Here is a 15,005-nt window from a genome sequence, read left to right on the forward strand (position 1 = left end):
TGTTTCTAGGTTTCTCAGCACGTGGGTTTCACCGAAGTGTTAAACGTCTGAGACATGCATCACTTCGGTCTTTCCTCCCACATTAAGCTGACATGCCGTGATATAACTGGAATACTGTTAAAAGCGGCGTTAAACCCAACTCACTCACTCACTCAAACAAATCTTTCGCTTGTTCACCTTTGTGTTAATGATTCTAGCACCAGTTACCTACCTGGCAATGTATGACTTTGATGGGAGTTACGATGATGACTTGCCATTCAAGAAAGGGCACCGACTCAGAAGAGTAGACGCCGAGTAAGTTCATATTTAAGTGTCGTAACATAGCATTGTTTGTTGTTTAACACCGCTCTCAGCAATATTCCAGCTTTATGACGGCGGTCTGGAAATAATCGAGTCTGGACCAGAAAACCCATGATTGACATCATGGGCATCGATCCACGCAATTGGGATACGATGACATGCATCAACCAAGTCAGCGAGAAAGACCACCCGATCCCGTTAGTCGCCTCTTACGATAAGCATAGTCGCCTTTTACGGCGATGACCTTTTCTAACCCGGATCTTCACGGGTCTTTTTAAGTCTCAAATGAGTCACTAGGATGGTAACAAAGTAAGCGTGACTTAAAAGTTGTGTTCTGTATACTATTGCCGTCATAAAAGCAGCAAATAACACGACATAAACGTTTTTAATACAATATTGAATTTGTAGGTATGACACGCTTACAACACATACACGTAACACCTTTATATTCGTTTGTCCACGTTTCGCAAGAAACCATCACCCTCATCGTGCATAGTTTAATATTGCATATTTTGTTTATGTGTAACCGTATATAAACCATATAAATACAAAACGACAACGTTGGAGAATAACCAGTCTCGATTGTCCGCCGATACAGATTCAAGGCTAAATAAAGGTTAAATTATATGACTGGATCACTGAAAATCAGGGTTCGCGAAAAGGGTAAGCCTGCTGGTTCCAACCGCCACTCACACAATTTACATAATATAATATATGTGTGTATGTTGCCTAATGCCACACCACGCAATTCTCCTGTCATGTGATGGCGGTCTGTAAACAAACCAGACCATCAATCAACACAAGACAAGTGTAGGGTGATAATAATCCCATCTTTCTTCCGTGCACACACAGAGTGGCATCTGACTGGGTGGTGTGTCTGAACCTCAACAGTGGTGAAACCGGGTACATCCCAATCAACTATGTGAAGCTTGAAAACAACTCGCCAGAATCTCAGGTGTAAGTTTTTAAACAATATTTTAACATATTTACGTTGGATCCTTAACTCAAATAGACATTGTTTCAGATTTTAGCTTTGCACCTTCTGTCTGTCTGTCTGTCTGTCTGTCTTAATTTAAAAGGACAGTTATTTTATTTTAGCTTCGCACCAGTTGACGTTTTGGACTTGTGTAGTATATATATATGAATAATGGTAATATATTTTCTCTTAAGTAGGAGGACAATACTTAAAAAGCAGATTGCATTATCCAACGTGTTCAGCTATACAATGCATGGATTACCTGGTAGATTTGATATACATTAATAACAAAAATGACATCTAATGTATCCGTGTGTTTTCCCACAAGAATGTCCACTGGGAACCACGTTCATTCAATCATAAAACATATATGGAGTCATACGTCGTTCGAGACAAACGAAGTACTAGTTATATGACCAGGGCCCCGTTCCACTAAGCTATCTTAGCGCTAAGTCGGTCGTACCTCCCATTCTTTAACACTGACTTACGACAGTCGTAGCACTAATATCCTTTTGTAGAACGGGTCCTAGGACGTTACCTAGTTTAGACGAGTTATACAATATCGATATAAGGCAGTTCGAGATAACAGGGTTTCCCCACATTGTGTAAAGCGGAGTACACATCCTTGAATGCAGCGTTGTGTTGCAGCTGGTGGTTTGCCTGTACCCGGGAGAGAGGAGAGAAGAAGCTGATGAAGGAGGGCTTGACTGATGGCACGTTCCTAGTCAGGCCAACGTCAGGTAGGAGCACTCGTGACGCATAATGGGTTAATAATTTACGGAGATTTACAATATTTTATTGTATTGCTCCTTTCTTTTTTCACAAGATAAAGGATCGAACAATGCGTTAGTAATACTTTCTAGAAACTGATTGCATGTAGACTCCGTTTCGAATATTAAAAAGGGGGCACGGGTGGCCCAGTCGTCTAAGGCGCCGCGATTCGCTGTGCAGAGTTGCGTCCCTTGGGCACGCCAGAAACCTATGATTGTGGGTTCAAATCCCGGTTCGCCCCGATTACGTTTCTAGGTTTGTCAGCACCATACCCGTGCTCGTTGGTTTCACCAGTGAGACCTGCATCACTTCGGGCTTTCCTCCCACATTAAGCTGACAAGCCGCGATATCACTGGAATACTGTTAAAAGCGGCGTTAAACTAAACTCACTCACTCACTCACTCGAATATTAAAAAGTGTTTCATAGTACTTTATATCCGCGCCCCGTTATCGTGTTGTCCATTAACCGTCATTACTTGGATCGTAGGCAGAACTTAACGGCAATCACGTCGAAAACGTCACTTAATTTATAATTATTATTTACTTCATTGGTTAAGCCCGATTACGGGTGTCTTGGACTTGTGAATCTGGGATTCGAACGGCCCTCGGTTCTGCACAGGTGAGACCACAGGGCCACCCATACCCCAACATTGTCCACTATAGTTATCAGAACGCTAACCCAATGAACCTTCGCGATTGATAAATATGAACCCTCCTTCTGTTGTAATCACTATGGGGGCGGTCAGGTAGCCTAGAGGTTAAAGCGTTCACTCGTCACGCCGAAGACCCGGGTTCGATTCCCGACATGGGTACAATGTGTGAAGCCCATTTCTGGTGTCCCCCCTCTAGGTTTGTCAGCACCATACCTGTGCTCGTGGGTTTCACCGAAGTGGTAAACGTCTAAGACCGGCATCACCTGGTGTTTTCCTCCCACATTAAGCTGACACGCCGTGATATGATTGGAATAATGTTAAAAGCGGCGTTAACCCCAACTCACTCACTCACTCACTCTGGTGTCCCCCGCCGTGATATTGCTGGAATATTGCTATAGCGGCGTAAAACCATACTCACTCACTCACTCAAATGTAATCACTATTACGGGAAATAGTGGGCCCACATTAAGCATCCGTATTAATTCTGATTATATAAATTGTTTCATCAGAAACTTGCTATATGCAAATGTGGCCCCCCTCGTTTCCATCACAATATATCGTTTCCTTTTTGTTCACCGTATACCAGTCGTATTGCTTATTATAGCAAGATAGAAGTGTTTTAAAAAAAAAGAAAAAAAGGAGAGAAAAAATAAAGAAGAAGTGTTTTTGTGTAAACCCGTCAAATATTTCATGTTTTAGAAACAAGTTCCTACACATTAAGTGTGAGGTGGCACGAAGGGGATGGGATACCCTGTGTCAAACACTACAAGCTGCGTAAGTCAGAGGATGGGCAGGTTTACATCGGGCTCAGAAAGATGTTTCTTACAGTCAACGTACTTATCGCATATTATCAAGGTAATACCATCACAAGGCCATACATTCTCATTCTTTTCAATTTCTATTTGTTTCGATAGGTCACTCGTTAATCTTAAGCTACTTCTCATGATTTAGTGGTGTTTTGGTAACTATCGTTTTCTATATCTGGAATACAACAATTTGTAATGAACTGTAACGTACGGCTTGTAATAAGACAGAAGAATTTAGCAATTGAATGGATGTTCATGTGTGTATGCTGCGTAAAGAATCTGGCGGATGGAAGGAATTATACGAACACTTCACTTGATAGTATTGTAGAGTATGGGATTATATTTTACTTCATTTGAAATATATTTACAAGTTTGTCACTTGGTGTGGTGACACACTCTTTTGGCACGTGTTGTACAAAGATACAAGTTTGTCATTTGGTGTGGTGAAAGACACGTTTGGAACGTGTTGTACAAAGATACAAGTTTGTCACTTGGTGTGCTGACACATACGTTGAGCACGTGTTGTACGAACATGCGAGTTGTCACTTGGTGTGGTGACAGACACGTTTGGCACGTGTTGTATAAAGATAAAAATGTGTCACTTGGTGTGGTGACACATACGTTGAGCACGTGTTGTACGAACATGCAAGTTGTCACTTGGTGTGCTGACATACGTTTGGCACGTGTTGTACACAAGGATACAAGTTGCGTCACTTGGTGTGGTGACACATGCGTTTGGCACGTGTTGTGCGAACATGCAAGTTGTCACTTGGTGTGCTGACACACGTTTATCACATGTCGTACGAACACACAGGTTTGCGAGTGTTGTGCATACGTTTGATACGTGCTGTTGGCATATATCATTGCTAACATATATATCACGTATTATTGAGACATATATGTTTGGCAGAGACTTTACAGACGCATACATTTGTCACGTGTTATTGAGACATATACGTTTGGAACAGACTTTAAAGACGCATACATTTGTCACGTGTTATTGAGACATATACGTTTGGCACAGACTTTACAGACATACATTTGTCACGTGTTATTGAGACATATACGTTTGGTACAGACTTAACAGACACCTAAATTTGTCACCTGTTTTTGAGACATCTACGTTTGGCACAGACTTTACAGACATACATTTGTCACGTGTTATTGAGACATATACGTTTGGCACAGACTTAACAGACACATACATTTGTCACGTGTTATTGATACATATACGTTTGGCACAGACTTTACAGACATACATTTGTCACGTGTTATTGAGACATATACGTTTGGTACAGACTTTACAGACGCATACATTTGTCACGTGTTATTGAGACATATACGTTTGGCACAGACTTTACAGACGCATACATTTGTCACGTGTTATTGAGACATATACGTTTGGCACAGACTTTACAGATATACATTTGTCACGTGTTATTGAGACATCTACGTTTGGCACAGACTTAACAGACACATACATTTGTCACGTGTTATTGAGACATATACGTTTGACACAGACTTTACAGACATACATTTGTCACGTGTTATTGAGACATATACGTTTGGCACAGACTTTACAGACACATACGTTTGACACATATTATTGAGACATCTACGTTTGTCTCAGACTTTACAAATTGTCCCTCCATGTTATGATATTGGTATGTTGTAATTACTTATCTGATTGTGTTCACAGACAATGATGACGGTTTGGTATGTCGTCTAACTAACCCGTGTCCGAGGACAGTACAACTCCAACAAGGGTAAGAAAACATTAACATTAATACGACAACCACTAGTGGTATGTTCGTTTGTGGAACAATGTCCGTTCACAAATCAATAAGCAGGTGTAATTTCAATTTCACATCAGCATATTTGGCCTAAGTTTATTTGGTTTACGGACCAACCGGCCTTAACATTCTAATATTTGAGAAAAAATATCAAATCAGTATTGCTAATTTGTAATGAAATGCTGTCTTTAGTACGTTTTGTAATGTTTGAAAATAGAAATCACAGAAATGTCAAATTCAAGTTACGTTGGAAGTCATATCTAATGAACAAATACGTCAAAAATAACTTCACAAACTGATTCTTCAATCAATAACACAAAATAAACTTGTAAACAATAATACGAAAAAAAGTGACCTAGTTCCGGTAAATAATACAACACAGGCCCCACCCACTGTGTTACTGACCAATCAGGAAACATGAGTGGGCTAGTGGGTGTCGCCTATTCTTTTTATTTATGAATACGTAAATGCCAAGAAAGACTTTCAATTATTTGTCTCGACACACACATGAATTATTTACATAACAAAGTGACCCAAAGCAGAGTCTGGCTTCAGCGACTGTCGTGCTGTGTTTGTGTAACACGAAGCGACAAATTACGAATACTTATATCTTCGCATAAAGTCATGTTTGTTTATAAAACACTTATATCATGAACTGTTTTCCCCACAGGGGTAGATCCGTTAAAGGCGAAAGGTAAAGTATTGATTTTTTTAATAATTCTTTATTGATTTATACATGGTTACAGCATTGTGAGAATAGACTTCGCATGGTAGAACATTAGTTCCTTATACGAGTTTGTCATACATATTCAGACTTCAGCTTATTATAATCATTGGGTTGATTCATATTTCTGTACCTTTAGACGCAGCCAAGCTATTCAGCTATATAGAAGATTGTACGATTCTGACTATGGCATGAGCATGTGTTTATGAATCGCTATCAAATAGTGATGATACTAGGTGTTCGCGAAAAGGTCAGCGTATCCTGCCGCACAGGTGGCACCCGTCACAAACACATGTAAAGGCAAGGTAATTGTTCACCTAAAAAACACAGTAAACATATGGTACAAGTCAAAATAGGGAACTGCATCGGACGTAATTTTTGTCACTGATGCATCAAATTTGGAAATGTCCTCCCCAATCTATCTACCATAAGACCTTTTAAAAACTTTACTTAAGCCTTGAATCTTGTAACCTTGATCAAACAACTTCAGAGCAAGAGTCGTATGACGCTTTGAAATCTTGGTAGAAAGAGCATGCTCGATTGTATCTCAAAAGTTGTGAATTATAAACACCAAAGGCTGGAGCTGCTGGGATATTGCTCGACATGAAGGGGAAGTTGTCCCTCTTGTCATACAGTCTTGTGGAGAGTGTTTTGCCACTCTGAATCTTTATGCATAGACCTAAATATGAAACAGATGAGGCCTACTTTATTTCTAGTTCAGGTGGGTAAATCAATGGAATGGTATTGGCTATTTGATTGTTATTGAACGATATCTGATCATCGATATACCTGAAGCTTAGTTAAACTTCTGGGCCAAATGACCGTGTTAAGACTTTGCTAATCCGAACAGAAATTCCGATTTTTATGCATAAAGAAACAGATCCGCAAGAAGGGGAGTACAATCACAGTGTTAAACAGTGTCGGTTTTGCTTTCAGTTGGTGGTTTGACATTGGACACCATGATGCAGAAGCACTGTTGTTGAAAAGAGAAGCGGAACTTGGTTATTTTCTCATCAGACCAACAACAGGTTAGTCACACCCATGGAATCAAGGATTTCCAATATATTACAGCTGAGGAATTGTGAAAGGTATGACTGTTTACGAACTGAACAAAACTTGGAGAAATGATTGTGGATGATTAATAGAATGTGACCCTCGTATCTCTTGATGTCAAATATATCAACACTCGTCGATAAACGTAAAAGCTTCGGAGTGTACGCTTTTTATAGACTCGTGTTGATATATTCAATATCAAAAGACATTTGGATGAGAGTCTCTATATATCAGTAACAAAAAATCGATAGTAATCTTGAGGATGGGTACCATATTGGTCATTTTTACTTGGTATTCAACAGACCATATATCAGGTCGTCCTTCTAAATACCTTTAAATTTTAATAACCTCTAAAACTTTAAAACTACAAAGAAGACAATCGATTACTAGACGGAAGACGAGTGCAGCTTTAATCAAAAATGATCATCTGATTATGTTTTAGTTATATGCTTTTAAGTTGTTAGTGACATTTTATGACATGAGGTTCCTCTCCAATACCATTCTCCAGTCAAGGAACAGTTGCTTGTAAAAATCAGCTGCGATTAAGCCCATATTTTCCACAGACATATTGTACATTTGAACCTACGGTGCATCAAATACTTACCGATGGTGATTTATTGTTGGGTCGGACAATTCTTTTCTTGCATCTTGAACTTATTGTTTCAACAAATTGGTCATTTTTTAATTAATCTGACATGGGAATTATAGTATATTTGTTACTGCAATTAACCTGCTAAATATATTGTTCCAGGGTCAAACTCATATGCCTTGTCTGTAAGGCTTCAACACGGAAATGCCGAATCCCCTTTCGTTAGACACTACAAAATACAGACAGCAGAGAACGGACAGGTGTATATTGGAGTCCGGAGGATGTTTAACAGCATCAACGCACTTGTAGCGCATCACCGAGGTAGATGCATATGCATGCTTTTATATACGCTTACTATATATAAGAGCAGGCAATACAAAATCCCACATCAATGCAAATACATACATTGTTACATTGGTAAACATTGCATGCCTCATTTCTATCAATTTTGGGGGCACGGCCTTGATTCGCTGTGCAGAGTTGCGTCCCTTGGGCACGCCAGAAACATATGATTGTGGGTTCGAATCCCTATTCGCCCCGATTATGTTTCTAGGTTTGTCAGCACCATACCCGTGCTCGTTGGTTTCACCGAAGTGGTAAACGTCTGAGATCTGCATCACTTCGGGCTTTCCTCCCACATTAAGCTGACACGCCGTGATATAACTTGAATACTGTTAAAAGCGGCGTTAAACCCCACTCACTCACTCACTCTATTAATTTTAGAATTGAAATGGTGATTGATTGTTTTACATATTTAGTTAAAATATTAAGTTTCATTTATGAACTTAAACAATTTCCAATATTGGTGTAAACTGTATGCTCACTGTTTAACGTTATAATTTCTATATGTGTGGTGTGAGTTCTACATCAACATGTACTGATTCCTTGCCAGGGAGGGAGGACGGATTGGCGTGTCGCCTGACGGAGCCATGTCCCAGGATGGCACCAGTCCTACACCTTCGTAGCATGGAGGTTAACAGAGGTCACATCGGTATGACGGTCAAGCTTGGCTCCGGCTTCTTTGGCGAAGTCTGGAAAGGTACGTACACATAATGGTGAGGTGAGGTGAAATGGGGTTTAAAGTCGCGTAAGATTATATTTATGCCACTAAATGTCGTAAATGTGCTGGTCGTAAGAGGCGACTTAATAGATTGTTTGGTCAGACTAGGTGACTTGGTGTATTTCGGGTCATCGTACCCCGACAGCGTTGATCCAGTGTCAAATATTTAAGGCCAACTAGAATATTGTGTGGCGTTAAAACAAAAAACAAACAACGCCTGTATGAAGAATGACGAGGATAATGCGAAAACGATGATCATGATAGGGTGGACGTATAATGAGGCAGTGAGTGAGTATGGTTTTGCGCCGCTTTTAGCAAAATCACGGCGGAGGACACCAGAAATGTGCTTCACACATTGTACCCATGTCGGGAATCGAACCCGGGTCTTCGGCGTGACGAGCGAACGCTTTAACCACTAGGCTACCCCACCGCCCCTGGACGTATAATGTCATAGATGACGAACATTATAAAAATGATGACGATGCGATAATGTCAAAATATGACGATGCGGATATCATGACAGTGATAATTGATCGTGATAAACCGATAAAACATTGACGAATATGAAGACCAGAGTGATAAAACCATAATAATGATTGTCATATTTCGAAGACCAATGTTGATATGGTGATTATATTGTAGCTGTTAAAGGTTACGGCGATTGACATGATGTATGTTATTCCAGGAAAGCTGAACAGAAAGCGTGACATTGCCGTTAAGAAGTTGAAGCCAGGCAGGATGACTGTGGAAGCTTTCATCAGCGAGGCGAGAATAATGAACCAACTACGTCACGTCCGCCTGGTCCAACTCCTGGCGGTGTGCACAGACGCTGAACCTGTTCTGCTCATCACTGAGTACCTGACCAATGGATCCCTACTGGACTTCCTCCGGAAAACGGACCGTCCTAAGCTGGAGCATTCTATGATGATAAACATGTGCAGACAGGTGAGCTGCAAATAAAAGAGTAAACCCTATACCATTTGATGCAAAAGTGGTACTTGAATTTCTTACGGAAATGGGCATAATGCAGACAGGTGAGCTGCAAATAGAAGAGTAAACCCTATGCCATTTGATACAAAAGTTGAACTTGAATTTCTTACGGAAATGGGCATAATGCAGACAGGTGAGCTGCAAATAGAAGAGTTAACCCTATACCATTTGATACAAAAGTGGTACTTGATTTTCTTACGGAAATGGGCATAATGCAGACAGGTGAGCTGCAAATAGAAGAGTAAACCCTATGCCATTTGATGAAAAAGTTGTAATTGAATTTCTTAAGGAAATGGGCATAATAATACTTCACTGTTGTGTTTGAAAGTGATGTTTGTTTCACGTAAGTGCGACCTATGCCCCGAATAGTTACTGATGGAAAGTTGTCACAACTGCAAATATACTGTGATGAAACGGACATGCAAACACGACATTGGATGTTGTTTTCAATACTGTTGAATAAACAATCAGTCGTTTGTCATACAGATTGCTGAGGGGATGGCGTTCCTTGAATCCCACAACTTCATCCACCGTGACCTTCGTGCTGCCAATGTACTGGTGGGGGAACATTATGATGTCAAGGTCGCAGACTTCGGGCTGGCCAGGATCGTCGATGATGGCGCCGATTATCTTTCAAAAGGTAACGCATTAGCAACATTTTATGTTTCATGTTTCAGATGTAGATGGATGACATGAAACATATTCCCAGCAGATAAATGTCGCTGTGCACTGGTGCCCTAAAAGATTGTAATGTAAAATTGTGCTGCAATAGATCAATAATTAGAAACGCAGAATTTCCAATTCAAATAATAATTCACCATGTCTTTTCCACTGATCTTAAACAGATTTTATATTTGTGGTCATGTAGGTAGCCGTGTACCTATCAAGTGGACGGCCCCTGAGGGACTGGAATACAGAAAGTTCAGTATCAAGTCTGACGTGTGGTCCTTTGGTGTGTTGATGTTCGAGATTGCAACATCAGGCAAGGATCCTTATGCAGGTAATGTAATTCTGGCGTTACGGTAAGACTGATAGAGTCAGTGGTTCGGAGAGTGAGTGACTGAGTGACTGCATGATTGAGTCAGTCAGTCAGTCACTAATTGCGTTGCGATTTAACCCTTAACGTTAATGCTTACTAATGCAGGCGAGTATGTAAGGGAACCTAACTGAGAGACCATGTATACTGAACAACAAAAGTTCCTGTGACATTGAATAAGATTTAATGCAAAGTTATATTTTTTACCAAATCTAAAACAATTTCGGTTTGCAACAGATGGAAGACTCCTGTCAGTGTTCAAATGGTTTAACTTGCCATACTGACTTCAGAAAATGCGTGATTTCATAAAAAAAAAACCATGAACATGCCAAAATGTCAATTTACAAATCAATAGCGTGTGTGTCCAGCTCTGGTTGCGATGCAAGCAACACATCTTCGTCTCATGGAATGGACCAGGCGTCGCACAAAGTCCTGTGGGATATCTGTCCATATCTGCTGGTGCATGTTTCGAAGTTCCTGGAGTGTCTATGGAACACATGGTTGACGCCGATCCATCTTATCACCACATGTGCTCGATTGGTGAGAGATCAGGGGAGCGAGCCGGCCAGGGGATGACATTCACGTTGTTTTGTTGAAGAGATTCCTGAACAAGTCGAGCAATATGAGGCTGGTCGTTGTCATGTCGAAAGGTAATGCCTGGGCCATGACGACGCAAAAACGGTAGAACAACAAGGCCGATGATCTCGTCGCGGTAGCGCTGTCCATTTAGATTTCCCTCTACCACTATCAAACGGGTCCTCTGTCTTGCTGTAATCCCACCCCATACCATAACGCTGCTGCCCCCGAACCGATCTTCTTCCATGACACAATGATTGACGTAACGTTCACCTCGACGTCGGTACACTCGAACCCGTCCATCGCTGTGGCTGAGGTGAAAACGAGACTCGTCAGTGAATAGAACTTGTCCCCACTGCATGGCCGTCCAGCGTAGGCGCTGTCTGCACCACTGTAGACGTGCTTGACGGTGGTTTCCTGTAAAAATGGGACGTCTGGCGGGTCTTCTGGCGACAATCCCTGCACATCTGAGGCGGCGACATGCGGTTTGTGAAGATATTCGTCGATGGCCAGGGATGCTTCTTGCAGTCACTGTTGCTGGCTGGAATCGATTTCGTGGGTGTGTTGTTCGAATCCAGTTGTCTTGTCGATTATTGGTTAAGCGTGGCCTGCCACTCCGAGGATGGTCTCTGACTGCATTCGTCTGTTGCCAACGTTGCCATAAACACCAAATGGTTTTTCTGTGGACGTGAAATTGTCTTGTAACATCTCGTTGACTCGATCCTGCTTCAAGCATAGTACCCATGGCTCGCAGACGCTCATTTTCGGACAGGCGTGGCATTTCGTAATGTTGAATAATTGCGTAATTTTTTTTTTTTTCGAGTAGTTGTTGTCAGCACGATGCTAAACAATGCATATGAAATCAGGTAAACGCACATGTTTTTATACCCATTTTGGGGTAGTGAAATGCATGGGGCTTGCATAAAAGTCTACTTTTGTACGCTTTTCTGTAGCAGTTGCGTTTTTGTGACTTGATTCCATACATGTACTACAATATTGAAGACCAAACTTTACTTGTTTGAAAAATACACAAAAATATTGGTGTCACAGGAACTTTTATTGTTGAGTTTATAATAACCTTGACGAATCTGGGAGTCGAATGCATCATCAGAGTTCCTTGCAGTTGTGGACCACAAGGCCACCAATGCATATCGGCTAGAAGTGTAAACCTTACAAGCCAGACAAAGCCGGATCTATTCATTATAGTCTCTAAGATGTACAAGTCTTATCACCGGTACCGCATTTCCTCTATTAAGTGCCTAAACCATATTTTTCCTGTGTACGGTTAGACCATATTAAAGGCCGAATCTTTTCAGAGGCCTGATCCTTATTTCTTTCGGAAGTGACGAAAATGGTTAGCTTATATTAGTTCAGTGAACGTTTTAGTGCTCAAAGTAATTGTAATGGCACGACATCATTAGCTGTTAAGGGCCAAAACCTCAGAATGTAACGTCTTTAATAATGGCAAAAATTGAAGATATCAATAACTAAGTATTGATATATGTATTTAGTTTCAAGATATCAGGAATTGAATTAATGACATCATAACAAAACATGATATTTTGATATATTTAAATCATATTTTGATATCAATAATCGAATTTAAGATATCAACAATTCTTTTCAAGATATCAGTAATACGCTTCACCATATCCTTTATTCATTTCGTGATATCTTAAATTGTATTGCAGATATCTACAATTATCTGCATTTAAGATATCTTCAATTCGATTCAAGATATATCTTCAATTCAATTCAAGATATCTGTAATTCTGTAATAAATGTGAAAACGGCTTGCCATAAGGACGTACATGTATTTGTAAGAAGTTGTCACTGACTTGGTTCTCTGCTACAGGTATGAGGCCACGAGAAGTCGTGGAACAAACAGTTCAAGGGTATCGCTTACCCAAACCACAGGGACACTGGCTTCCCGAACAGATAGACCTTCTCTATGATATCATGCAACAATGCTGGAAGAAAGACCCTGCAAGCAGACCCTCCTTTTCCCATCTACACAGCCTATTTGAGGACTTTGAAGTTCAGACAGAAACGCAGTATGATGATATATGACGTACCGAAAAGATAATCACTTCAAAAATGGAGCTGTGATGGAGCTATTTGAAGGTGTAACATGGTGTTTGGATTACATTGTCGCCCAGTAGACACTGGACAGTGACAGCGCAGGACAACGAAGTTACTGAAATCGATGGAGTTGCTAAATTTCATTGACATGACATTGAAGGTGTGTATGTAACAATGAGTAAAACCGATGTTGCGGTTGTGATGTAGCAAATTGCTTGTGTGGAACGTCTTCACCAACAGGGGACATTTCTGTTGGGTAACTGACACAGTCATCACTACTTTATCGTGGAAACTTATGTTATTGTGGTATACGACTGTATGAGGGAAAGTGTGTGTTGTGTTATTGACATTATTATCACTACTGTATGAGGGAAAGTGTGTGTCGAGTTATTCACATTATCATCACGATTGTATGAGGGAAAATGTGTGTTGTGTTATTGACATTATCATCACGACTGTATGAGGGAAAGTGCGTGTTGTGTTATTGACATTATCATCACGATTGTATTAGAGAAAGTGTGTTTCGAGTTAATGCCATTGTCATCACTACTGTATGAGGGAAAGTGTGTGTTGAGTTAATGACATTGTCATCACTACTGTACGAGGGAAAGTATGTGTTGTGTTATTGACATTATCATCACGACTGTATGAGCGAAAGTGTGTGTTGAGTTATTGACATTATCATCACGACTGTATGAGGGAAAGTGTGTGTTGTGTTATTGACATTATCATCACGACTGTATGAGGGAAAGTGTGTGTTGTGTTTTTGACATTATCATCACGACTGTATGAGGGAAAGTGTGTGATGTGTTATTGACATTATCATCACGACTGTATGAGGGAAAGTGTGTGTTGTGTTATTGACATTATCATCACTACTGTATGAGGGAAAGTGTGTTGTGTTATTCACATTGTCATCACGACTGTATGAGGGAAAGTGTGTTGAGTTATTGACATTGTCATCACGACTGTATGAGGGAAAGTGTGTTGTGTTATTCACGTTGTCATCACTACTGTTTGAGGGATAGTGTGTGTTGTGTTATTGACATTATCATCACGACTGTATGAGGGAAAGTGTGTGTTGAGTTATTCACATTATCATCACGACTGTATGAGGGAAAGTGTGTGTTGAGTTATTTTCATTATCATCACGACTGTATGAGGGAAAGTGTGTGATGTGTTATTGACATTATCATCACGACTGTATGAGGGAAAATGTGTTGTGTTATTGACATTATCATCACTACTGTATGAGGGAAAGTGTGTTGTGTTATTCACATTGTCATCACGACTGTATGAGGGAAAGTGTGTTGAGTTATTGACATAGTCATCACGACTGTATGAGGAAAAGTGCGTGTTGAGTTATTCACATTATCATCACGACTGTATGAGGGAAAGTGTGTGTTGTGTTATTGACATTGTCATCACTACTGTATGAGGGAAAGTGTGTTTTGAGTTATTGACATTATCATCACGACTGTGTGAGGGAAAGTGTGTGTCGAGTTAATGAAATTGTCATCACTACTGTATGAGGGAAAGTGTGTGTTGAGTTATTGACATTATCATCACGACTGTATGAGGGAAAGTGTGTTTCGA

At 40.4% G+C, this 15,005-nt stretch overlaps 1 protein-coding gene across 1 annotated transcript; it reads left to right on the forward strand.

The window, feature by feature from the left end:
* Window positions 1-216: 216 nt before the first annotated feature.
* Window positions 217-14,189, forward strand: LOC139479921 (tyrosine-protein kinase STK-like). Its single transcript, XM_071262843.1, has 13 exons — window positions 217-294; window positions 1,153-1,257; window positions 1,925-2,016; window positions 3,400-3,555; window positions 5,206-5,272; window positions 5,970-5,993; window positions 6,960-7,051; window positions 7,828-7,986; window positions 8,558-8,704; window positions 9,411-9,670; window positions 10,202-10,355; window positions 10,584-10,715; window positions 13,183-14,189. Exons 1-13 carry the CDS (start codon window positions 218-220, stop codon window positions 13,395-13,397), a joined length of 1,680 nt encoding a protein of 559 aa, XP_071118944.1. The 5' UTR covers window position 217; the 3' UTR covers window positions 13,398-14,189.
* The last annotated feature ends 816 nt before the right edge of the window (window positions 14,190-15,005 follow it).

Source organism: Haliotis cracherodii, unplaced genomic scaffold, assembly GCF_022045235.1.
Source record: "Haliotis cracherodii isolate W230 unplaced genomic scaffold, xgHalCrac1.p SCAF_4, whole genome shotgun sequence".
Taxonomy (NCBI): domain Eukaryota; kingdom Metazoa; phylum Mollusca; class Gastropoda; order Lepetellida; family Haliotidae; genus Haliotis; species Haliotis cracherodii.

Coding starts and splice junctions, on each gene's coding strand:
- LOC139479921 (XM_071262843.1), top strand. CDS start 218: ATGTATGACTTTGATGGGAGTTACGATGATGACTTGCCATTCAAGAAA. Junction 7,987..8,557: donor ACTTGTAGCGCATCACCGAG/GTAGATGCATAT, acceptor ATTCCTTGCCAG/GGAGGGAGGACGGATTGGCG. Junction 10,716..13,182: donor AGGCAAGGATCCTTATGCAG/GTAATGTAATTC, acceptor TCTCTGCTACAG/GTATGAGGCCACGAGAAGTC.